This window comes from Coturnix japonica, chromosome 2, assembly GCF_001577835.2.
Source record: "Coturnix japonica isolate 7356 chromosome 2, Coturnix japonica 2.1, whole genome shotgun sequence".
Lineage (NCBI taxonomy): Eukaryota > Metazoa > Chordata > Aves > Galliformes > Phasianidae > Coturnix > Coturnix japonica.
Window position 1 is genome coordinate 62,929,492 of NC_029517.1, and position 18,178 is coordinate 62,947,669.

Consider the following 18,178-nt stretch of genomic DNA (forward strand, 5'->3'; position numbering starts at 1 on the left):
AGACATCGATCAGTCTTCTCCCTTAATTCTTCAAAACCAATTAAAAAGTTGGATTGTCTGATGAAGAGTATAATGTATTCCCTTGGTCTGATTTTTCTTTTTGTAATTTTCTTCTGCTTTAAACTGTTATTGGAGGAGAAATCAAAGTCTTTTCTGTGAGACATTGCTCTGACCAAGACTGAGGTTGGTTCTGTTTATTACGCTGAAAGTGTGCACATCTTGATCATGTTAGCACGGATTTCTCTTGCTGGGTGGGGATTTTCTTGGCAAGATGAGCACTATGGAGACAGCCAGATAATCTGTTCATTTCTCATTACCAGATGCTGCAGAAATAGAGAACTCATGCAAGTGCTATGGCTTCTGGGGGGGAAAAGCTCCCAAGCAATATCCTTAACCTTTTTTTCTTGCCCCTGTAACCCTGCACCTTTTGTTTAAACCCCTGTTTCATGTGTTGTAATGGCAGGTTAGGTTTAAAAATGGGGAAATAGCGATGAAGGTCAAGGGTTTACCCATTGCATAAGCTTCCTTTCCAGTTAGCATGAATGCTGTAGCTATAGTCAGACTCTTTTAAGAGCCACAAGATTGGCAATAGTGGTAGTTGGATAGTGAAGGTGTGTAGCTGTACTCTGCCCATCTTGGGCTTTCTGTTGCTTTGTAGTGGCAGCTGTAGAGCCTGTCTGGAGCCTGTCCCCTAAGCTGCTTCATGATTCTTCTTTTCAACTTTGTTCAGCTCTTTTAAACTGCTTTGAATTTTTTTTGTTGTTTGAGTTTATTTTTTGTTGGGCATTTCTGTGCTGTTTTTGGGTTTTTTTGTTGTTTTTTTTTTTTTGCTGGAGTTCTGGAAGGTGACCCATTTACACTTAATATTTGCTATTTCCACCCACAGCAATTGCTGCCTTTTCGTACAAGTACCGGTACGTATCACAGATGCAACAAAAGTAAAGGAGAAAACAAATTCAAATGAATGCAAAGAGCTCTTTCAGTGGTTGCTGTGCATACTTTAGTTGCAGAGATGCTTAGCTGCAGTTCTTTCACTGCTGGTAGGGCAGGGCTTGTAGGAGGATTTGTCAATATCTTTTAGTGACACAGCTGAAGATAGATTAGTAAGAGATGAGGTAGCAGCAACAGTCAAGTGTCTGGGCTTTTATTTTTTACCTTTTTTTTTTGGTAGTTCATCAACAGGAAAGAGGATTCACTTGAACATTTCCATCCGTATTTGTTTTCTTTTTTATTTCAGGAGCAGAAATACCCTTTTCGAATAGGTTGGCAGAGCTGCTTTGACGTTTTCTCCCCAGTCACACCTGTCTTGAATGTTTCTCTCTCACACATTTGCTACCTCAATCATAAATTGCTTTAGGATTATCTGCTCAGAAATTGAGGGCATGTCTCTGCAGAAGGGACTGCAGAAGAAATTTTGATTTGATTGCTCTCTGCTGACGGAGATGTCGGGGCGCAGGCCAAACTGGAGAACTTGATTTCTCTGCATATTTCGTTTTACAGCTGCAGTATTCTTTCCAACATTTATCAGTGCTTTCAGTTTTGTCTTGCTGTTACTGTGCTGTAGGATAACGTTGTCTTGTTGCTCTTACTAATGCTAGATGTTCCTAAGTGTTTTGGAGTACTTAATTATTTTCCATTGCTGGCTGTGTTTGCCGGTTTGCCAAAGCCAGGTTTGCCAGGCTGCCTCAGAAACTGGTGAGGAGCCGGGAGATGCTGTGTGAGTGAAACCTGACAACAGTCTATATTTAGCCTGTGTGCATGCTAGAGTAGACATCAATGTCGAAGGAAAAAAAGAAAATAGAACCTTTAGCAGTTTCCAGTAGGCTTTCTTTCTTTGCTTTCAGAAGTTCAAATTCAGTTCAGAGTTCTCAGGATTTAAATAGGAAAGACATGTGAATGCTGCATGCGCACTTGGCCTGTTTTGTTGAATTCAGTCCATGTCCTTGATTCTAGTGTATTCTTTGGGACAGCCTTTGTTTTCTGTCTTGGAGAAGTTACATCTAACAAGGGATTGTACTTTAATACCCTGTAAAACCAAAGGTGACTTATTCTAGCCAGAGTTCAATGTTTATATTATTACACCAGAGGAGAATTTGCACCTTGTCAAAGCTGAAGAATTCTGGCAGCTCTCTGCCAATGCCTTTCTTTCTTAATCCCCAACACTCTTCTCATACTTGTTAATTCATACTCCCCTCACTATGTTATAATCCGGTATGTGTGCAAGCTGCTGAATTCAAGTTTCTGTAGCGATGCTGTATTTTTTTTTTTCATGAGCTGAGCTTATGGTGTAGTGGTGTGGGTGGAACTGGAAGGGGAAACAATTAGTTTTGGACTGAGCTTAATACTTGACATTCTGCTCCCATCTGATAAGCAGTATGAGTGGGATATCTTCAAGGAACGTGAATCAGTTAAAGTCCACGCACAAGTGAGATGGGAACAGTTGTGCCCAAGTAAATTTCCACTCCTCCAGAAGGCATTCATAAGATGTGCAGCTGGCACGCTGCTTGAGGATGGAGAAATAGGGGTGTGAAAATAAGCTGAAAAAGGACTTCTGTGTTAAATCAGTGCAAGGTGAAGCTCGATGGACAAGAATAGATTTATTTTTTTTTTAACATAAAATAGCACGGAATCAACAAAGCTGTGTGCAGGAGCAATCTGCTAGTTCATTCTGTTCCCTGCCCAAAGGATGGTGTCTCTTTTTTTAATTGAGAGAATATCTTGAAAGAAGGATCTTTAGGGAATGTTTTCACCATTTGAATGTAGCAGCTGGTCAAAAGGAACATGTAAATAAACAACATACTCTCCTCCAAAAAGATATCATTAGAATTAGAATACAGATGGAGATTACTGTGCGAGTATCCTAATTCTGAGTGCTGCCTGGCTGAGAGAGTGCGTGTGAAGGTGTTTGTTAGGTGTGGTGCAGGTGAGATACTTTGCTACCAAAGGATTTCTGTCCTAAGCTGCTGGGGAAATGCTTCCAGCCACCTAAGTGTTGCTAGAATCAAGGCACTAAGCAGTAGGTCAGAATACTGAGGATTTATTTTCATTGTTGGCAAAAGGCTGGGAGGCAGTAGGATACAGGGCAACAGCTCTTCTCTTTCCTTTTTCCATTGAAAAATATGTGCATCAAAGCCTATTTCTGGCAGGAGCTTGTAGATTTCAACCACTTTAGTGCCAGTGAAGGAACAGCTTGAGTCTTGTTTTGTTCCATCAGTGTTGAAAACTCAACAGAAACAGCCACGACTCTTTGATTAATTTTTTCTTCTGAATTTCATTTGAACTCCATACAGTAGATTGTATCAATTTCAGCATTATCAGAACAGCATTCTTCCTTACAGCTTTGGCAGTTGTGTTTTGGGCTAGCTGTACTTGAACAAACTTGCATCTTTTGCATTTAGAACTTCATAGCTGTAGGATGCTCTCTAGGTTGGCTATCTGTGTGGCTCCATTTAGTCATTAAAAGAAGGTACCTGTGAAGCACTGTAGCCTATGGAACATACCTAAAATACAGATTCCTCCTAAGGTGCCTCTTCCTGGGAGGTGTTCTGCTGCTACTTTCTCATCTCTGTCATATTCCTGTAAAAGGTTATTTTTCCCTGCATCCTCAAACCTCTTTATTGATTAAGCCTTTCTAAACTGAGCTGGAGATGGCCATTTTGTACTTTGAGCAGCACAAAAGATACCATGGCCTTAATGTTAATCAAAGCGCCTTTTTTGTGGAAAGAGGAAAGATTATCATGGATTTCAGAAGCAAGTTGTCCGAGCAGTAGTTGTCTGTGCTTTAGGCCTTAGGTGTGCTTGTTGATGTTTAATTAAATACAGAGGCCACTGATGTGGTACACTTCAGTTTAGTAATCCAACTTTGAATGAGCTTAATGTATGTGTAGTTCATGCCTAACAGGCAAAATTGAGCAGCATCTTTTTAAAATAAATAACATTGAAAAAACCCTTTCAAATGCTTATTCCCTGCTCTGTATTAATCCTTCCCTTCCCCTCCTCCTTTGGAGTTTTACCACCCTTGTGAATAATGAATGAGCCTGAGGATTAAGCTGTTTCTCCATGGTGGACTTCTCTGCCTGTGTAAAACAGCTAACCTACTTTTGGTTCTGTGCAGTGCTGAGAGATTTCTGCTTCTAATGGAAATATATATATTTTTAAAAATCCTTTGACATTCCATGTGACTTCTCCGTAGCAAGTCTGACCCTTATTTGCTGCTGAGCAAGTTTCAACCAGCTGCGGCTCATGCAAATCCATTTCATTCATTAATAGACCTAAAGGTCAGTGCCAGTTGCAGCATGCTTAGGTGGAGCAGGGGAAGAGCTATCAATATTTTATAGCTTTCTCTTAAGATCGATGACAAGAGCACATACGCCTTTTGTGTCCTGATCTCTGGCTGTGAAGGCTTCAGCTAGCTCATTTCTGAGTCCTGTTTCTTGAGTGCAACTGTAAGTATTGCGACTGCCATTTCCCATTACGTGGTAGAAGCACTGCAGACTGGTTTGAACATGGGTGCTGCAACCTGGCAGGCGTACTTCAGTAGCACAAGTTCAAGCACAAAGGGAGGAAGGAAGAAGAGCAGTCTTGTATCTCTTGAAAATGCACGGTTGTGCCAGGGTTAATTATTAAAGGCTAAATGGTCTTAATTTTCCATTTGTTTGGAATTGTATGAATTTTAACCCTTAAGATCCCGACAGCATGTTTCCCTCTCTGCCTCTGCCATCACCGGACTCGCTCAGAATGTGAATCATCTGTGTGCAGAATCTTGCTGAGAAGAGCAGGCAATACTTATTCTTCAGCAGACCTTGTTCCCACCCTGGGAAAGGTCCTGTGAGAGGGAAAGAGCAACTTCCTTTCCCTATTTGTTCAGTCCTTGCTGCTTGTCATGGAATTCAGAAAACACTGACAAGGATTTCTGCTAGGGGAAGGGTGCTCCAGAACTACATACAGATCTGGCTTGCTTGCTGCACAGATCAGCAAGCATCTTACTTTTTAGTGTAATTGAAAACTGGCTCTGTTTCTCTCTAAAACACTTAAGATAAATTACTCTTTGGGATTTTTTGTGATTGGTGTTGGATCTCGATTGTCTAAATATTCAAAGAAGACCCTTTGTCATATTTTGTAGTCGCTTCAGGCCTGCAGGTTTAATAAAGCAAAACATAAATAACAATCCCTAGCTAGTATTTAAAATTCTGAGAAGCTAGTTGACTTCTTTACCAATGACTTCTTAGTCACTTGAAGGGTAGCTATACTGTCATGGTTCATTAATGATGAATTTGGAATTCATTTTTATGTGGAACAGATATGGAAATGATGTGGTTTGTTCCTACCTGAGGGTACATCTGTAGCAGTGTTAACAGTATTGTGGTTTTAAAGGGATAGAGGCAATTTGACACAGTCATTTTGCTGATGCTTTGTTCATATAAATGGGCGCCTTTAAAAATGGAATCAGAAGTATTATCGGTTAAAGACTAGACTTCACATCTTTCTATCAAGAAAACTTGTGCTTTTGGCCTTTGTTTTGTAATTATCTTAACTTACAAATGTAATTTTTGTTCATACTTCTACACAAAACTGAAATCCCTTTCACAACTTTTCTTTGCAGCCTGAGATTTCTTAATGCCTCCGCCAACAAACTGGAAATGCTTCCCCCAGCCACTCTTTCTGAGGAGACCCATAGCATCTTACAGGAATTGTATTTGACCAATAACAACCTCACGGATAAATGTGTACCCTTGCTAACAGGCCATCCACACCTGAAAATCTTGCATATGGCCTATAATCGCCTACAGAGCTTCCCTGCAAGGTGAGTAACTGGTTTTACTGCCCTGGCCCACTGGTGGACAACATGAAACATATTCATAGCAAAACTAAGGTTCACAGTGATCTGGTGGGACGGGTTGTATTTCAGATGTGGTGACATTGCAGTGGGTAGATTCATCTGCTGTGCCCTGTTGCACATTGCTACCCATTTGCATTACACAGTGTTAGTGTGTTTTGATTGCACCTGGAGTATTTTTCAGCATGACGGCAGTATGCTTTTAAAGTCAGGCAAGGAGGCCTTCTGTTTTCCCCAGCTTGGTCGCTTTGCTTATAGCTGGTGGGATTCTGTTCACAGAAGACTTGTAAGCGTAACAGTCTGGAAATGTCCTTTGGCACTGGGAATGTCCTTCCACACTGGGAGAAAATCCTTGTGCTCCTGAAGGAGATTCTCCCTTGGCAGCAATTTAGATGAACTGCTGTACTCTCAGTTCACTATTTTAATCAGAAGTCTTTCAAGTGTAAGATGCGCTGTAAAGCTGATGGGGTACAACCTTGGAAAGGAGATGCCAATAAATAAAGGAAGAGACATTGCTGTCCTTGATGTGGGGTTTTGAGCAACCGGGCTTCAGTGGCAGGAGGGAGATGAATAAGTGGGTGGAGCTGAGCAGGGTGCCAGGAAATGGGGGGGGGAAGTTGGGGTGAAGTGACAAGCTGGAGCTGGAGGAAAGGAGGAAGAAGAGTGGAAGTGAACTGATGAATAGAGCGATCGTAAGCAAAATAAGCTGTTTCAAAAGTAGCGTAATGAAAATTGATAGAAGCACAGGTTTAATTCCATGACTGTTAGAATCTGATGGGAGGAGAGGCGACAGGCACTGCTGGACTGAAATAGTGAAAATCATTGCTTTTACCACCACTTCAGAACAAAATATGCATCGGTAGTAACAGAAAAAAATCTCAAAACTCTCATTCTCATAGCAAAATGGCCAAGCTGGAAGAGTTGGAGGAAATTGATATTAGTGGTAATAAGCTGAAAGCCATTCCAACAACCATCATGAACTGTAGACGCATGCATACTGTAATTGCTCACTCCAACTGCATTGAAGTCTTCCCAGAAGTCATGCAGCTTGCTGAAATAAAGGTAAGGCGTGAATGTGCTGTGAAGTATACAGTAGTAATGCACCCTTGACCATATTCTGTTCTCCCCTTTGGTCTCTCGCTGCTGCAGGATAATATATTCTCAGTGGAGGAGATCTGACAGCTGCTTTCTTGTCTGGGTTACTATTTAAAATATTCGCCCCCATCCTGCCTCTGAGAGGAAAGGAGGAAGTGCCTCAAAATCTGGTTTTACACTCATCTTTACCACATCCCATCTTCTTTGCCAATTAAGTGTTAGTTGTCTTCCTGTGACAGCCTGTTGCAATATGACTTAAACATGTCACAAGAGCTATACATAATTAACACACATAATATGCATAACTAACTCTTGCTGCTTTGGCAATTGCTAATTCTTTAGGAAGGGACGTTGTTTAGAGTGTGTGTTTTAAAAAATGCTGAAGCTGCAAAATAGGATAGGCCTGGGGGACAAAGAGAGATTCCAGGAGCACCAGATTTGGGTAGTTAGGCAAGCTACTTCTGTTTTCACAATTGCAGTCATTTTGTAAAACTGGAAGAATGCTTAATCCATCTCTTGTGCGTATTACCAAACTTTTCCTGACACATTCTTTGCTCGACTGTGCTGAAGAACACTACTGTGTAGCTTTTGTGAATTAAGTTTCTGTTTCTCCCTTGGCCACATTGTAGAGTATTTTGGGGTGCATGTTATTTCCATTGCTTGGAGTTGAGAGATTAACTTGCAGTGCACCAAGCTTCTGGTATGACTGAAAAGTTGTTCCCTGGCTTTGAAAGCTGGTTAACTATTCACAAGATCAGAACAACTTCTGTGTCCTTCATACAGTCTGCAGAATCTAAAGGCCGAGTTCTCAGACTCCTCGGTGTCCTTCAGCGTCTGGGGTCATGCAGGGAAGCGGGAGGAATGGTTGGACAGTGAGTACACAAAAAGATGAGCTTTGTGGTTTTAGCCAGGAAATCTCAAACAAATGTGGGTTTCTGAATACTCCTCCCTCTTTGGAACAATGGTCAGAGGAAACTGCAGGCCATTTAGAATCAATTAGAAGTAAAACTTTTCTTCTCAGAGGAAGAGTTGGGGTGGGAGAGTAAGGCTCTGCATGGTAAATATTTCTTTAAAAGTGTGAGGGCGTTTTTAACCATGGAAAAAGAAAGGAGGATAATGTAAACACGTTGATCAGGAATAACCAACAACTTCCTTTCTGTTCCTGCGTTTTGGGGAATGAGTATTTTATAAAGGCTACCAGGTTCTACCAGGTTTTGTAGCTGAGTAGGAAAGCGTTCATGAAGACCCAGTGTTTTTTCTTTCTGACCGTTCCCTACAGTTACTTCAGTGAAAGAAAGAGGCATGGATTTCATTGACAGTTCTGAGACTGCAGGAATAGTGTGGGACTGCCTTCATCTGAGAGGGTGCAGTGCTGTGGGACTTCACTTTTGTGCCTTAGTCAGTACCTAAGTATTGTTCTGACTTAGTTGAAATGAGCTTCTGTTGTTGCCAGATAGCTGTGCTTGTAGGCAGAGGGTATCTTGTTGCCTCTTGGTGATTTTTCTGGGTCAGGGCTGGAGCTTGAGCTTTTGATTTCTGGCTGAATATATTATTAGGCTAAACTGGAGCTCATTCTTTGATGTTGGAGGGCATTTGTAATGTTCCAAAGCAAGTTAAGAAGTTAAAATTTGAGTACAGGTTTTGTAGTTTGCTGAAAGAAGCCTGCTTGTAGTAAAGCACAGAGTAGTATAGTTTCATGTTATGACTGTGATTGTCATACATAATGGTTAATCTCAATTGAGGTGGCATTCAAGCACCCGTGATTTCTTGGGAAAATGTTACCTGAGGTAATGGCTGCTCTGCTTTTGTACTTAATTAGCTTGAGAGGCTGACATTACATTTTTTGAGTCAGTGCTACTAGAACAGCTAGTAGTGCAGTTACTGTTTTGTTTGAAATTGTTCCAGAGGGAAAGCTAATTACAGAAGGTCATGCTTTTGCACTTAAGGTAACTCCAGGATTTCCAAATATGAGGTCATTTAGTGAGACAGCTGTCTCTAAGCTGATCTTACTTGCTCAAATTAAGGATACAGAAGTTTTGTGTTGTCCTCTGCCTCAAAAAGCTCTGTGGATGTCTCTGAGATACCTTGCATGGTACCTTTTTTGAGTTGAGATGAGTTCTCATGTGCCCACCATCGGTCACAAGTGGAGATAACTCAAGCCCCTGTCAGCCATGGACGAGGTGCACTGCATTTACACCTGTGCAACTGAGCAAATGCTGAATATTAAACACTGTGCACCACCTGACCCACCCTAGCATGGTGTCCTGCACACAGTTGCTCTTGTTCTTCTGATGCTCCATGGATGGGGCAAAATGAGAAAGAAATTAGAATCAATTAGAATCAATTAGGAAATGGGATTTGCTACTTGCCCACAAAGTAGAATAAGGACTACATTTAATGTAGCTATTAGAAAGTCCCTGCTAACTTGTTCTTTGAACAATACAAATCAGAGAAATCCTGACTTGATGGATAAACTGTTCATCACTGCATGGGGACCAAGGGATATCCAGCAGACTGTTACTACCCTTAGTGTATTGGGCATGTACTGAGAACAATGCAATGATTTTGCTCATTTTGTACTCCTTATTCCACTTTCATACTTTCATTTCCATCAGATTTCCGATGGTGTTTAGCACAGCAAGGCCTGCTGGCAGCTTTGTTATTCTGAGAGGTAATTATTGGCACTCTGGAAGCAGCAAGGAGCAGCAAAGAAATAAAAAAGACAAACAAAAAAGCTCATCTGCATAACTCTTCTCCTAAGCTGTCTGCTATTTAGTTTGTATGATGGATTTTAAATTCTGATTTCCATATCAAGTTTAGATAATGTCAGCAGTTTGTTCTTCCTACATGATTAGTCGTCCATATCAGACAACCTCAGGATTTGAGATTTGGGTCATTATGTGTGTTGCATATATTTAACAGCATTTGGAGATCTTTCTCTTCCAAATTTTACTGGGTTATCTTATGCTTTTTTTGTTCAGCTTAGGGCCTGGTATCTTTGAATTTACCTAAGAGACTTTTGTTTTCATGCTTTTATCATTGGAAATTACATGTCAGTCAAAGTGTGCAGCTAAGAAAATTCTCCCTGCAGCCTACCTCCAACTATTCAGCCCACAGTTTTACCAGAGGTTTTAAGGTCTGTTTTCTTTTTCCAGGCTGAAAATAGGAAATTATCATTCTGAAATACGTGGATAGTATTCTTGGTTAAATATCAGCCTCTTCTGTCCTCTAATAAAATTTTGGCTGTTTTTGCTTGCTATGCCTGCTGTATAGAGGTTTGAAGAGCTGGTTTTATTCAGGTTTTTGTGTACTGACTTTCCATACATATATGCAACTTCAACACAGTTTGGTTTGGGATTTTGTCATTCTAGGGCACTTGTTCTACCTGGCTTGTACTTAGCTGGTGCATAGCCAGCGTAATTCTCTGCTGGTTTTCAATCATTTGTAACTTCTTATTTTCCAAATCCTTCAGTAGATATCAGCTTCAGAGTATGCTTGTACCTGTGCTGAATAAGTGGACTTCAGAGGAGAGATTGCTGTGACAGCACCTTAGAATCCCTAACCTCATTTGTCTGTTATCTTTTTCTATTATAATATTTTCTATTACAAACCATTTTCATCAGTAACATTTTTTTCTTTAATACTCATCTGTTAATAAAAATACGGTGATCATATTTGCCCCTGAAAAGAGCAGAGACAAACTTTACTAGTTTTGCAATAAGGTTACACCTGGTCAGAAACTGAAATGGAGCAAACATGTTTCTGGGTGTCCCAGGCATCTGGGAAGAAGACTTTGTAGATGCCATATGAAGAATCACTTAAATGAATCATCTTAGGTCTCGACTGCAGTCTCTCTTATTCACACAACATACATTACTGCATTTGATCACAAACTGATCTTAATGCCAGCTGGATTCTTATTTGATTGCTTTCCTTTTGCAGTGTGTGGATCTAAGCTGCAATGAACTGAGTGAAATTACATTGCCTGAAAACTTGCCTCCAAAACTGCAAGAGCTGGACCTGACTGGAAACCCTAGATTGGCCTTGGATCACAAAACCCTTGAGCTGCTGAAGTAAGTTGACTTACAGAGTGGAGAGGGTGCAGAAGAAGAAACTAGTTTGATGTCCATGTTACTTCTGATGTTAGATTCCACCATTGAGATGCTGATAGCTGCTTATTATTATGTTTTTTTCTTCATCTGTTTGCCACTGTGCTTCCTGTTACCCCCTCACAAAACATTTCTTGTAATCCATCATATCCCTCTCTGGGATGCTCTGTTTACTTCCTGTCTGTTTGTTTCCTGCTCTGTGACTCAAGCGCCATTTGTAACTGAAATGCACCAAGTGCCTTGTGCTGCCTCCTGCAGCGTGTGGTAGGACTGTTGCACTAGAACAGAAAATCTCTGGACAGTGGTGCTGCTTTGAGCCTTTCTAATGTCCTGGAGGGAGCTGCACCAGCTCTGTTTAATTCTGAGTCTCTTTGATCCCTAAATACTGAATGATACTAAGAATGGCTGATAACCTTCTGAGGGTTGAGTGCTGCTTTGTGTAGTTTGCTTTTAAATGCTTAAGATCAAGCACTGAAGTATTAAGTCCCATTATAATAAGTTTTTATAGATAAAAGGCAAGAATCCGTGTTCTGCAGCAGACACAGGAGGGAGGAAATAAGGCTAGAAGCGATGTCTTTTTCTCTTAAAGGGCTGCTCATTGTATGCCAGAAATGGAATGTTGCTGTGATTTGTAGAGAAGAGTGTGTGCTACCAGAGCGTCCTTAATGGTACCTGAACTTACAGACTCTTATGTATGTCCAACCGTCAACAGAGGCAAGCTCATCTCTTGCCTATTTATTAATCAGGCTTCATGCCCTATAGCAGAGTTATACAAAACTAAGACCTGGGCAGTAGAAGATTAGTATCACCCAGTGCCACATCATATTTTCACTGCCATATTGCACTTTCTTTAATTCATAGAAATTTTTCTTATGCATACATGTATATATTTCATTCTTTAATACATTGTTTTTCTTACAACTTCAGAGCTATTCTTGTGTGAGTAAATAACCTTCAGTTGAGGTCAGGTGTTTCAGGTCTCCTTTGGGATATAGCGGATGTCTGTATAGATGTACAGTGCACTGCCAGAACTGAACGTGAGAGAGGAGATGCTCCTTGCTCTTACTTTTTGTGGCAGGCATACAAACACTTGTGCTTTTGGTGCTTTTTATATCTTTCTTCTGCATGTGGAAGGCAGTTCTCCATCTGTGCCCCAGCAGGAATCAAACAGGCAGGAGGTTAATATGTATTCTTGCTTCTGATAAGAGGAGCCCTGTCATGTGTGCTTGCTTTTTTTTTTCCCCCGTGTATGGAGATCTTAAAGGAAGCTTGCACACTTAGGAGGATGTTGCCAAGTGACTTACAGGACATAAGGATTTCAGTCGCAATTATAATGAAAAGGGGAGGGGTAAAAAGAATAAATAAATGTTGTTACTGTGATGTTTAGGAAAGAGTTCTGGCTCAGTTATAACATTATGAATATGGGGAAAGTAAAGCATACTGTATGTAGGCCTTAGCTCATCTCCCTGTGTAGGATATGCTGCTGGGTACCGTTCCTTTACGAGCACATGGTCTAGTTGTAATTACACCAGTGAGGAAGATGAAGGCAATGCATTGAGGTAGCTTTTTCTCTTTTTTTTATCACTGCTGGAAAGCATTTATACAGCCCTGGGTCCTTGACCTGCCCCAGGGTCAGTCAACCCAGCTACAAGAGGAAACAGGAAAACTCTTCTGATCCAAGCTCCTCTGCCCTGCAGGATAAGTGCCTTGCATTAGAAGCCTGTGAAGAAAGTGCATTTTCTGCTGTATGTCGTAGTATTTTGCAGGTACAGACAGATGTAGAATATCTGCTACTTAAGAATAGATCCAGGTTTCCAGTTTGATCAGGATCAGACACTTCTTTTCTGATGCTGTTGGTGAGGTGTTTGCCTTATGTTTGTCACACAGAGGGCTGCAAAGCCAAGGGCTCAAAACACTGATAGCTCTAACATGATTTTTGTGGCTTATTTGCTTTTAGTGGGCCCTAGCTGATGTATGTCCTGACTATTTGCATTAAAAGAAATCAGAGTGGAAGTGACAGACCCTCGGGTTATTTGAGGAAGGCTGTGAAACGTGAAAAAGACTTCCTTGTGTGCTCAGGTCAGATGGGGCTTTGGATAGGGAAAAATGAATCCTCTCAGTGAACAGTTAGACCTTTCTGCTTGTCCTTTTATGATTCATTTGGCTCATGAAAGGTTTGGGTGCCTTTGAAGTTCCTGCTGTATGCAGGGAGCTTGCTTTCCCTGCCTTTGGAAGAGAGCGAAGGGAGCACAGGGCAGGTCATTCCTCCCCTGCAAAGCCAGGCTCTGAAGAGAAGCGAATAAACAGATAGGGATGGTCCTTTTTCAAGTCTTTATTGCGCTATGCGAGGTATTTGAATTTCAGGCTAGAGGCTATGTTGGTAGTAAATTGGAGGGTAGAGGATCAAGAGCCCAGGTAAAATCTGGGCTGTAAAATTATGGAAGGCAGAAGGTCTGTGCTCACAGCCTGGGCTGCAGACCTGCTCTTGCAAGTCAGGACAGTGCTGTGATGGAGCTGATTTCTGACTTGTGGGCATTTTCCTAGCAGGCTGTTACTACATGTTGCTGCTTCTGAAGACTTATCTTTTAATTTAGAGGATGATGTAGGTCATACAAACTTGTTCTTAACGTGAGTGTAAAGGGCTTTAGTTGAAAAATCACTCCCTATACTGGCTTCCATTAAGTTGGTGACAAATTGGCCTTGTGTTCCCACTGGGTTGAGCTGTAAACAAATAGCTTAGGGGTGAGGGTAGGGAGAAGAAAAGCTGGGTAAGCAAACAGTGCATCTGACACCCTTATAGAGGCTTCGTTATTTACTGCTTTTTTGTTCTTTGTAGACAGACACAGAAGAGCAACTGCTTTAGATGTCCTGCTCTGTTTTATTCTATTAAATGTATTGCTGAGAACTGGGAAGAAAAAAACTGCGGTTCTTACATTTTAAGCTGAATCGTGTCAGCCTGTGAATCCAGTGCATCTTTTCCTTTCTTCTTACAGCAATATCCGTTGTTTCAAGATTGACCAGCCCTCGGCTGGTGATGCTTCAGGAGCTCCGGCTGTGTGGAGTCACGGTTACACGGAGGCGTCAGGAGTTAAGAACAAGTAAGAGCTGGCGTTGTTCTTATTATACAAGCATCCTAGCAGCAGAGCGCTTCTATGCAGATACAAAGAGATCCGCTATTTCAGTTTGGGGATGTTTTGGGCCTCACAAAGGCAGAGGCCATGCCATGACTCTATATTTGTATACTGGGCCCCTGCCTGGCTCCCAGCTTTCTTCTTTGTCAGGAATGTTGCTAAGATACAAGTGTAACCGACACATTTTCTCTATGCAAGCCTTTGGTACTTGCGAAAGATCAGCGCATTTAATAGCATTTTCCTCTTTGCAAAGCTTCTTTATCTTTAACTAAAGGATGTTTACCAAGCAAATCAGAGATACTAAAGGAAGAAGTAAAATGGCCAAAACTGAATATTCATAGTATGTGGAGCTTCTGTGACTGAGGCAGCACTTGACAAATAACACACCAAGAGTCTGCTAGTCTCTGTGTCACTGGCAAAGTGACGAATCTCATTGTTCCTTAAATGCCTTTGTAGAAATCTTTTGCTACCTAGGTTTCCCTAGCAAGTGCCAAGCAAACCTTTCCTTGCTGTTTACTAATTTAACACACAGCTTGGTCAGCAGCGTGCTGAGTCATAAAGATGGCTCTTAGTGGGGCAAGTGCAGTTTCAGCTAATTATGTTTGGGATGTATTCCCTCCTCCCCCCCCCAAAGACTTGTCCCCTGTTTTATACAAGCAGGCAACTTGTCCACATGCAAAAAAGGAAGAAGAATCTTTAGGTCTTGGCTCGAATTTTCAATACATTTCTCTCCCCATTTTAGCACTGTTGAATGGGCCTTCCTCTTCTCCACAGAAGAAAGCAATTGTGAGGAACTTGTGAAAGGAATTGGTTAAAACTGGCTCTTGGACCGGGCTGCTTCTTCTCAGAATGACAAGATGAGAAATCAGTTCTGGATAGCAATCTTGTTGTTCTTCTGCTTTGCTTTACTAGGTTGTGTGTGGCAGCCCTGTCAGCCAATAACTTCTGTGACAACAGAGAGGCACTTTATGGTGTTTTTGACGGTGACCGCAATGTGGAAGTACCATATCTGTTGCAGTGCACCATGAGTGACATCTTGGCAGAAGAGCTACAGAAAACAAAAAATGAAGAGGAATATATGATCAACACTTTCATCGTTATGCAGAGGTGAGTCTTGGATCTGAAGCGTTTTTTTACCTTGTGTATGCTCATTGGGCAGTTTGTTCCTTTTCAGGTTGATTGAATTGCTCTTCACTTGCTACAAAAAGTGGGAGGGAGAGAGGAAAGGGAGGAGAATAAGGTAGTTTTTGGCAACTTTATATTCTTTCATTGCTGATTTTTTGGATATTGCCTTCTGTTCCTTTGGGATGTGAGGAAAAAACCCCCAAGCCTTTCCCACCCAGCCAAACATAAAGGATGTCCAACCTCAGTTCTTCTCATCTCTGTCTTGTGACTCCAAATGTGCTGTAGTCAAGACAGTGGTATGAATTTCTCGACCATCTTTTAAATTTCCTTACTGCCTGCAGAGCTTGGGCTGATTCTTTCTGTTTCTTTCTGTACCAAGTCAGGTTATTTAAAGCCATGCAAATATTAAAACATGCACTTTCAACTACCTAAAAAAAAAAAAAAAAAAGAGAGACTATCTTTTCATTCCTTTGACCTAAGAATATTACTTATTCAAGACCCATCTGAAAAGACTGTGACACAATAGATGTGAGTGCAGTAGCAGCTGTGTGTGGCAATTTGGAGACCTGTGTGTGTGTGCACGCTCTTCTTGACAGAACAAGAAATTGTGCTTGGAGGGACACTGAGTGGAGGAGGAGTATGGAGGGAATTGAGCAAAGACAATGAAGGGGTCAGGGAAACAAGGGAGAAAGCAAATGACCAGCTCCCAAATGAAGGAAGTGGGTAGAGTTGAAAGTAGCATCTCTTGTCATTCAGTAACTACAGCTCTGGAAGGGAAAATATTCAAATTCTGATATTGGAAAATAGGTGTGGCAGGATGTATTGAATCCTATAAACAAAGGAAAAAATGCTGCCTCGCATAATTGCCATGGTTAGGGTGGTAGCTGAGGATGTTGCCATCTAATTAAAACCTTCAAAAACAATATAAACATTGAGTACTGAAGGCATTTACTGGTGGCTTTGTTTCCCACTCGTGGACTTTCACAGGAATGTACATTCCTGCAAAAGAGCCGTATTTGTGGGAGGCAGGGCTCGAGTCAAAGTAAGCTGACCATTCCTTTGGTGAACCAGAAATAGCATTCATTCTAGTTGCATGCAGCCATTCATTGAGGATTATTACGGATACTATGCAGCATTCCTGAAGTGCCTTAAAAAAATAATAATAAACAGAAAAGCATATTGAAGCCCGGGTACAAGTTTAGTTGTGCATTGTTTCCCCAGCATTTTGAATCAAAAGTTGTTGCCAGCTATACTTAGCTTTAATGTAGATTTTAGTAACCTCTGTAATTAGCTTTCCAGTTCTTAATTACTGCAGGAGAAGGCCCTGATAAATAACATACTGGCAAGGATAGGCCTTCAGTCCTATTTCATTTTACACAAGTAAAATTACTAGTATTGAAATGAACTTACATTGTAATGACAGGATCCTGAAAACTTTATTTTTATCCACACTTCTTTGTCCTCATTTCTGTTTTGTTTTTATTGTGACCCCTGATAAAACAGTAAACAAATGTTTCAAAGAATCTATTTCATAGAATCATGGACTGGCCTGGGTTGAAAAGAACCCCAAAGGTCATCTAGTCTCAACCCCCTGCTATGTGCAGGGTCGCCAACCACCAGACCAGGCTGCCCAGAGCCGCATCCAGCCTGGCCTTGAATGCCTCCAGGGATGGGGCATCCACAACCTCCTTGGGCAACCTGTTCCAGTGCATCACCACCCTCTGAGTGAAAAACTTCCTCCTAATATCCAACCTAAACCTTCCCTGTCTTAATTTAAACTATTTAACATGTTAGCAACCAACATGATAACTAAAAAGAGAGACTAAAAAGAGAGCCTTCTTATGGTGCAATTAATAGCTACTGTGTTTTGGGGTTTTTTTTTTTGGTCATTGAATCTTTGAAAGCATTATTCTGAAGGCATCACAAAACAATGAACCTCTGATTTCTGTTTCTGCTCAAAACGAGGATCTCTACAGTTAAAATTACAGTTTTTCATAGTAAAATCTTTAGCTTCAGGAGCCCAAACTCTGTTTAACACGACTTTCTTTGTGAGCTCTACCTGTACTCGATTTATTAGCCCTCAGCACTTCTCTAACCCTCTTTGTTTCCCTCTGCGTGACCTTTAAAGTAGACTTCTTTCAAATGCAGAGAAAGGGATCTGACTGTGCGGCTCTTTGGAGTGCAGAGATTTTTCTAAAATTGATTCTAAGATTGGAGTATCTGCATCAGGCTGGAAATAGCACACAGCTTGAGTGCTGTACGTGATGACTCTGCAGTACTGCTACAGTGTCACGGTCTTCAGTGGAGACTTTTGTTTTTGTCCCAGTGATCCAATAGTCAGTGTCCCGAGTGCTCGTGGTTGCAGAATAGCAGTTGTTTCTCAGTAGTACTCATAACACTTGCTTTTCAATTAAAGAACAATCTGTGTTTTGTTCAAATTCCAGGAAACTTGGAACAGCTGGACAAAAGCTTGGAGGCTCTGCTGTCCTTTGCCATATAAAACATGATCCCATGGACCCTGGTGGATGCTTCACGTTAACCTCAGCAAATGTGGGGAAGTGCCAAACTGTACTCTGCCGGAATGGGAAACCTCTGCCTTTGTCCAGGTGTTATGTGATGAGTTGTGAAGAAGAGCTGAAGAGGATTAAGCAGCATAAGGCCATTATCACAGAGGTTAGAGAACTCTGGTGTGGGTGAAAGGAAGGCTGCTGCAAGTCGCAGCTTCCTTTGAGGATATTTGCATGGTGGTATTTGAAATTACATATCTGTATTTGTAACCTGTAAGAGATGGTATTAATAATACGAGTTCCAGAGTAGCAGTTCTCCTTTCAAGGTGGTTCATATCATGCAATTAAGCTGTTTTTCCATCTAATTGCCACGCT

General features: G+C 41.3%; 1 protein-coding gene across 1 annotated transcript in view; it reads left to right on the top strand.

The window, feature by feature from the left end:
- The window catches only part of PHLPP1 (PH domain and leucine rich repeat protein phosphatase 1), a 123,726-nt gene that overhangs the window by 101,826 nt on the left and 3,722 nt on the right, over nucleotides 1-18,178 (top strand). Inside the window, exons 11-16 of the mRNA XM_015854511.2 lie at nucleotides 5,603-5,803; nucleotides 6,736-6,898; nucleotides 10,874-11,004; nucleotides 14,034-14,138; nucleotides 15,084-15,278; nucleotides 17,741-17,969. Of these exons, the coding sequence (XP_015709997.2) occupies nucleotides 5,603-5,803; nucleotides 6,736-6,898; nucleotides 10,874-11,004; nucleotides 14,034-14,138; nucleotides 15,084-15,278; nucleotides 17,741-17,969 (1,024 nt within the window). The remainder of the gene's footprint in view (nucleotides 1-5,602; nucleotides 5,804-6,735; nucleotides 6,899-10,873; nucleotides 11,005-14,033; nucleotides 14,139-15,083; nucleotides 15,279-17,740; nucleotides 17,970-18,178) is intronic.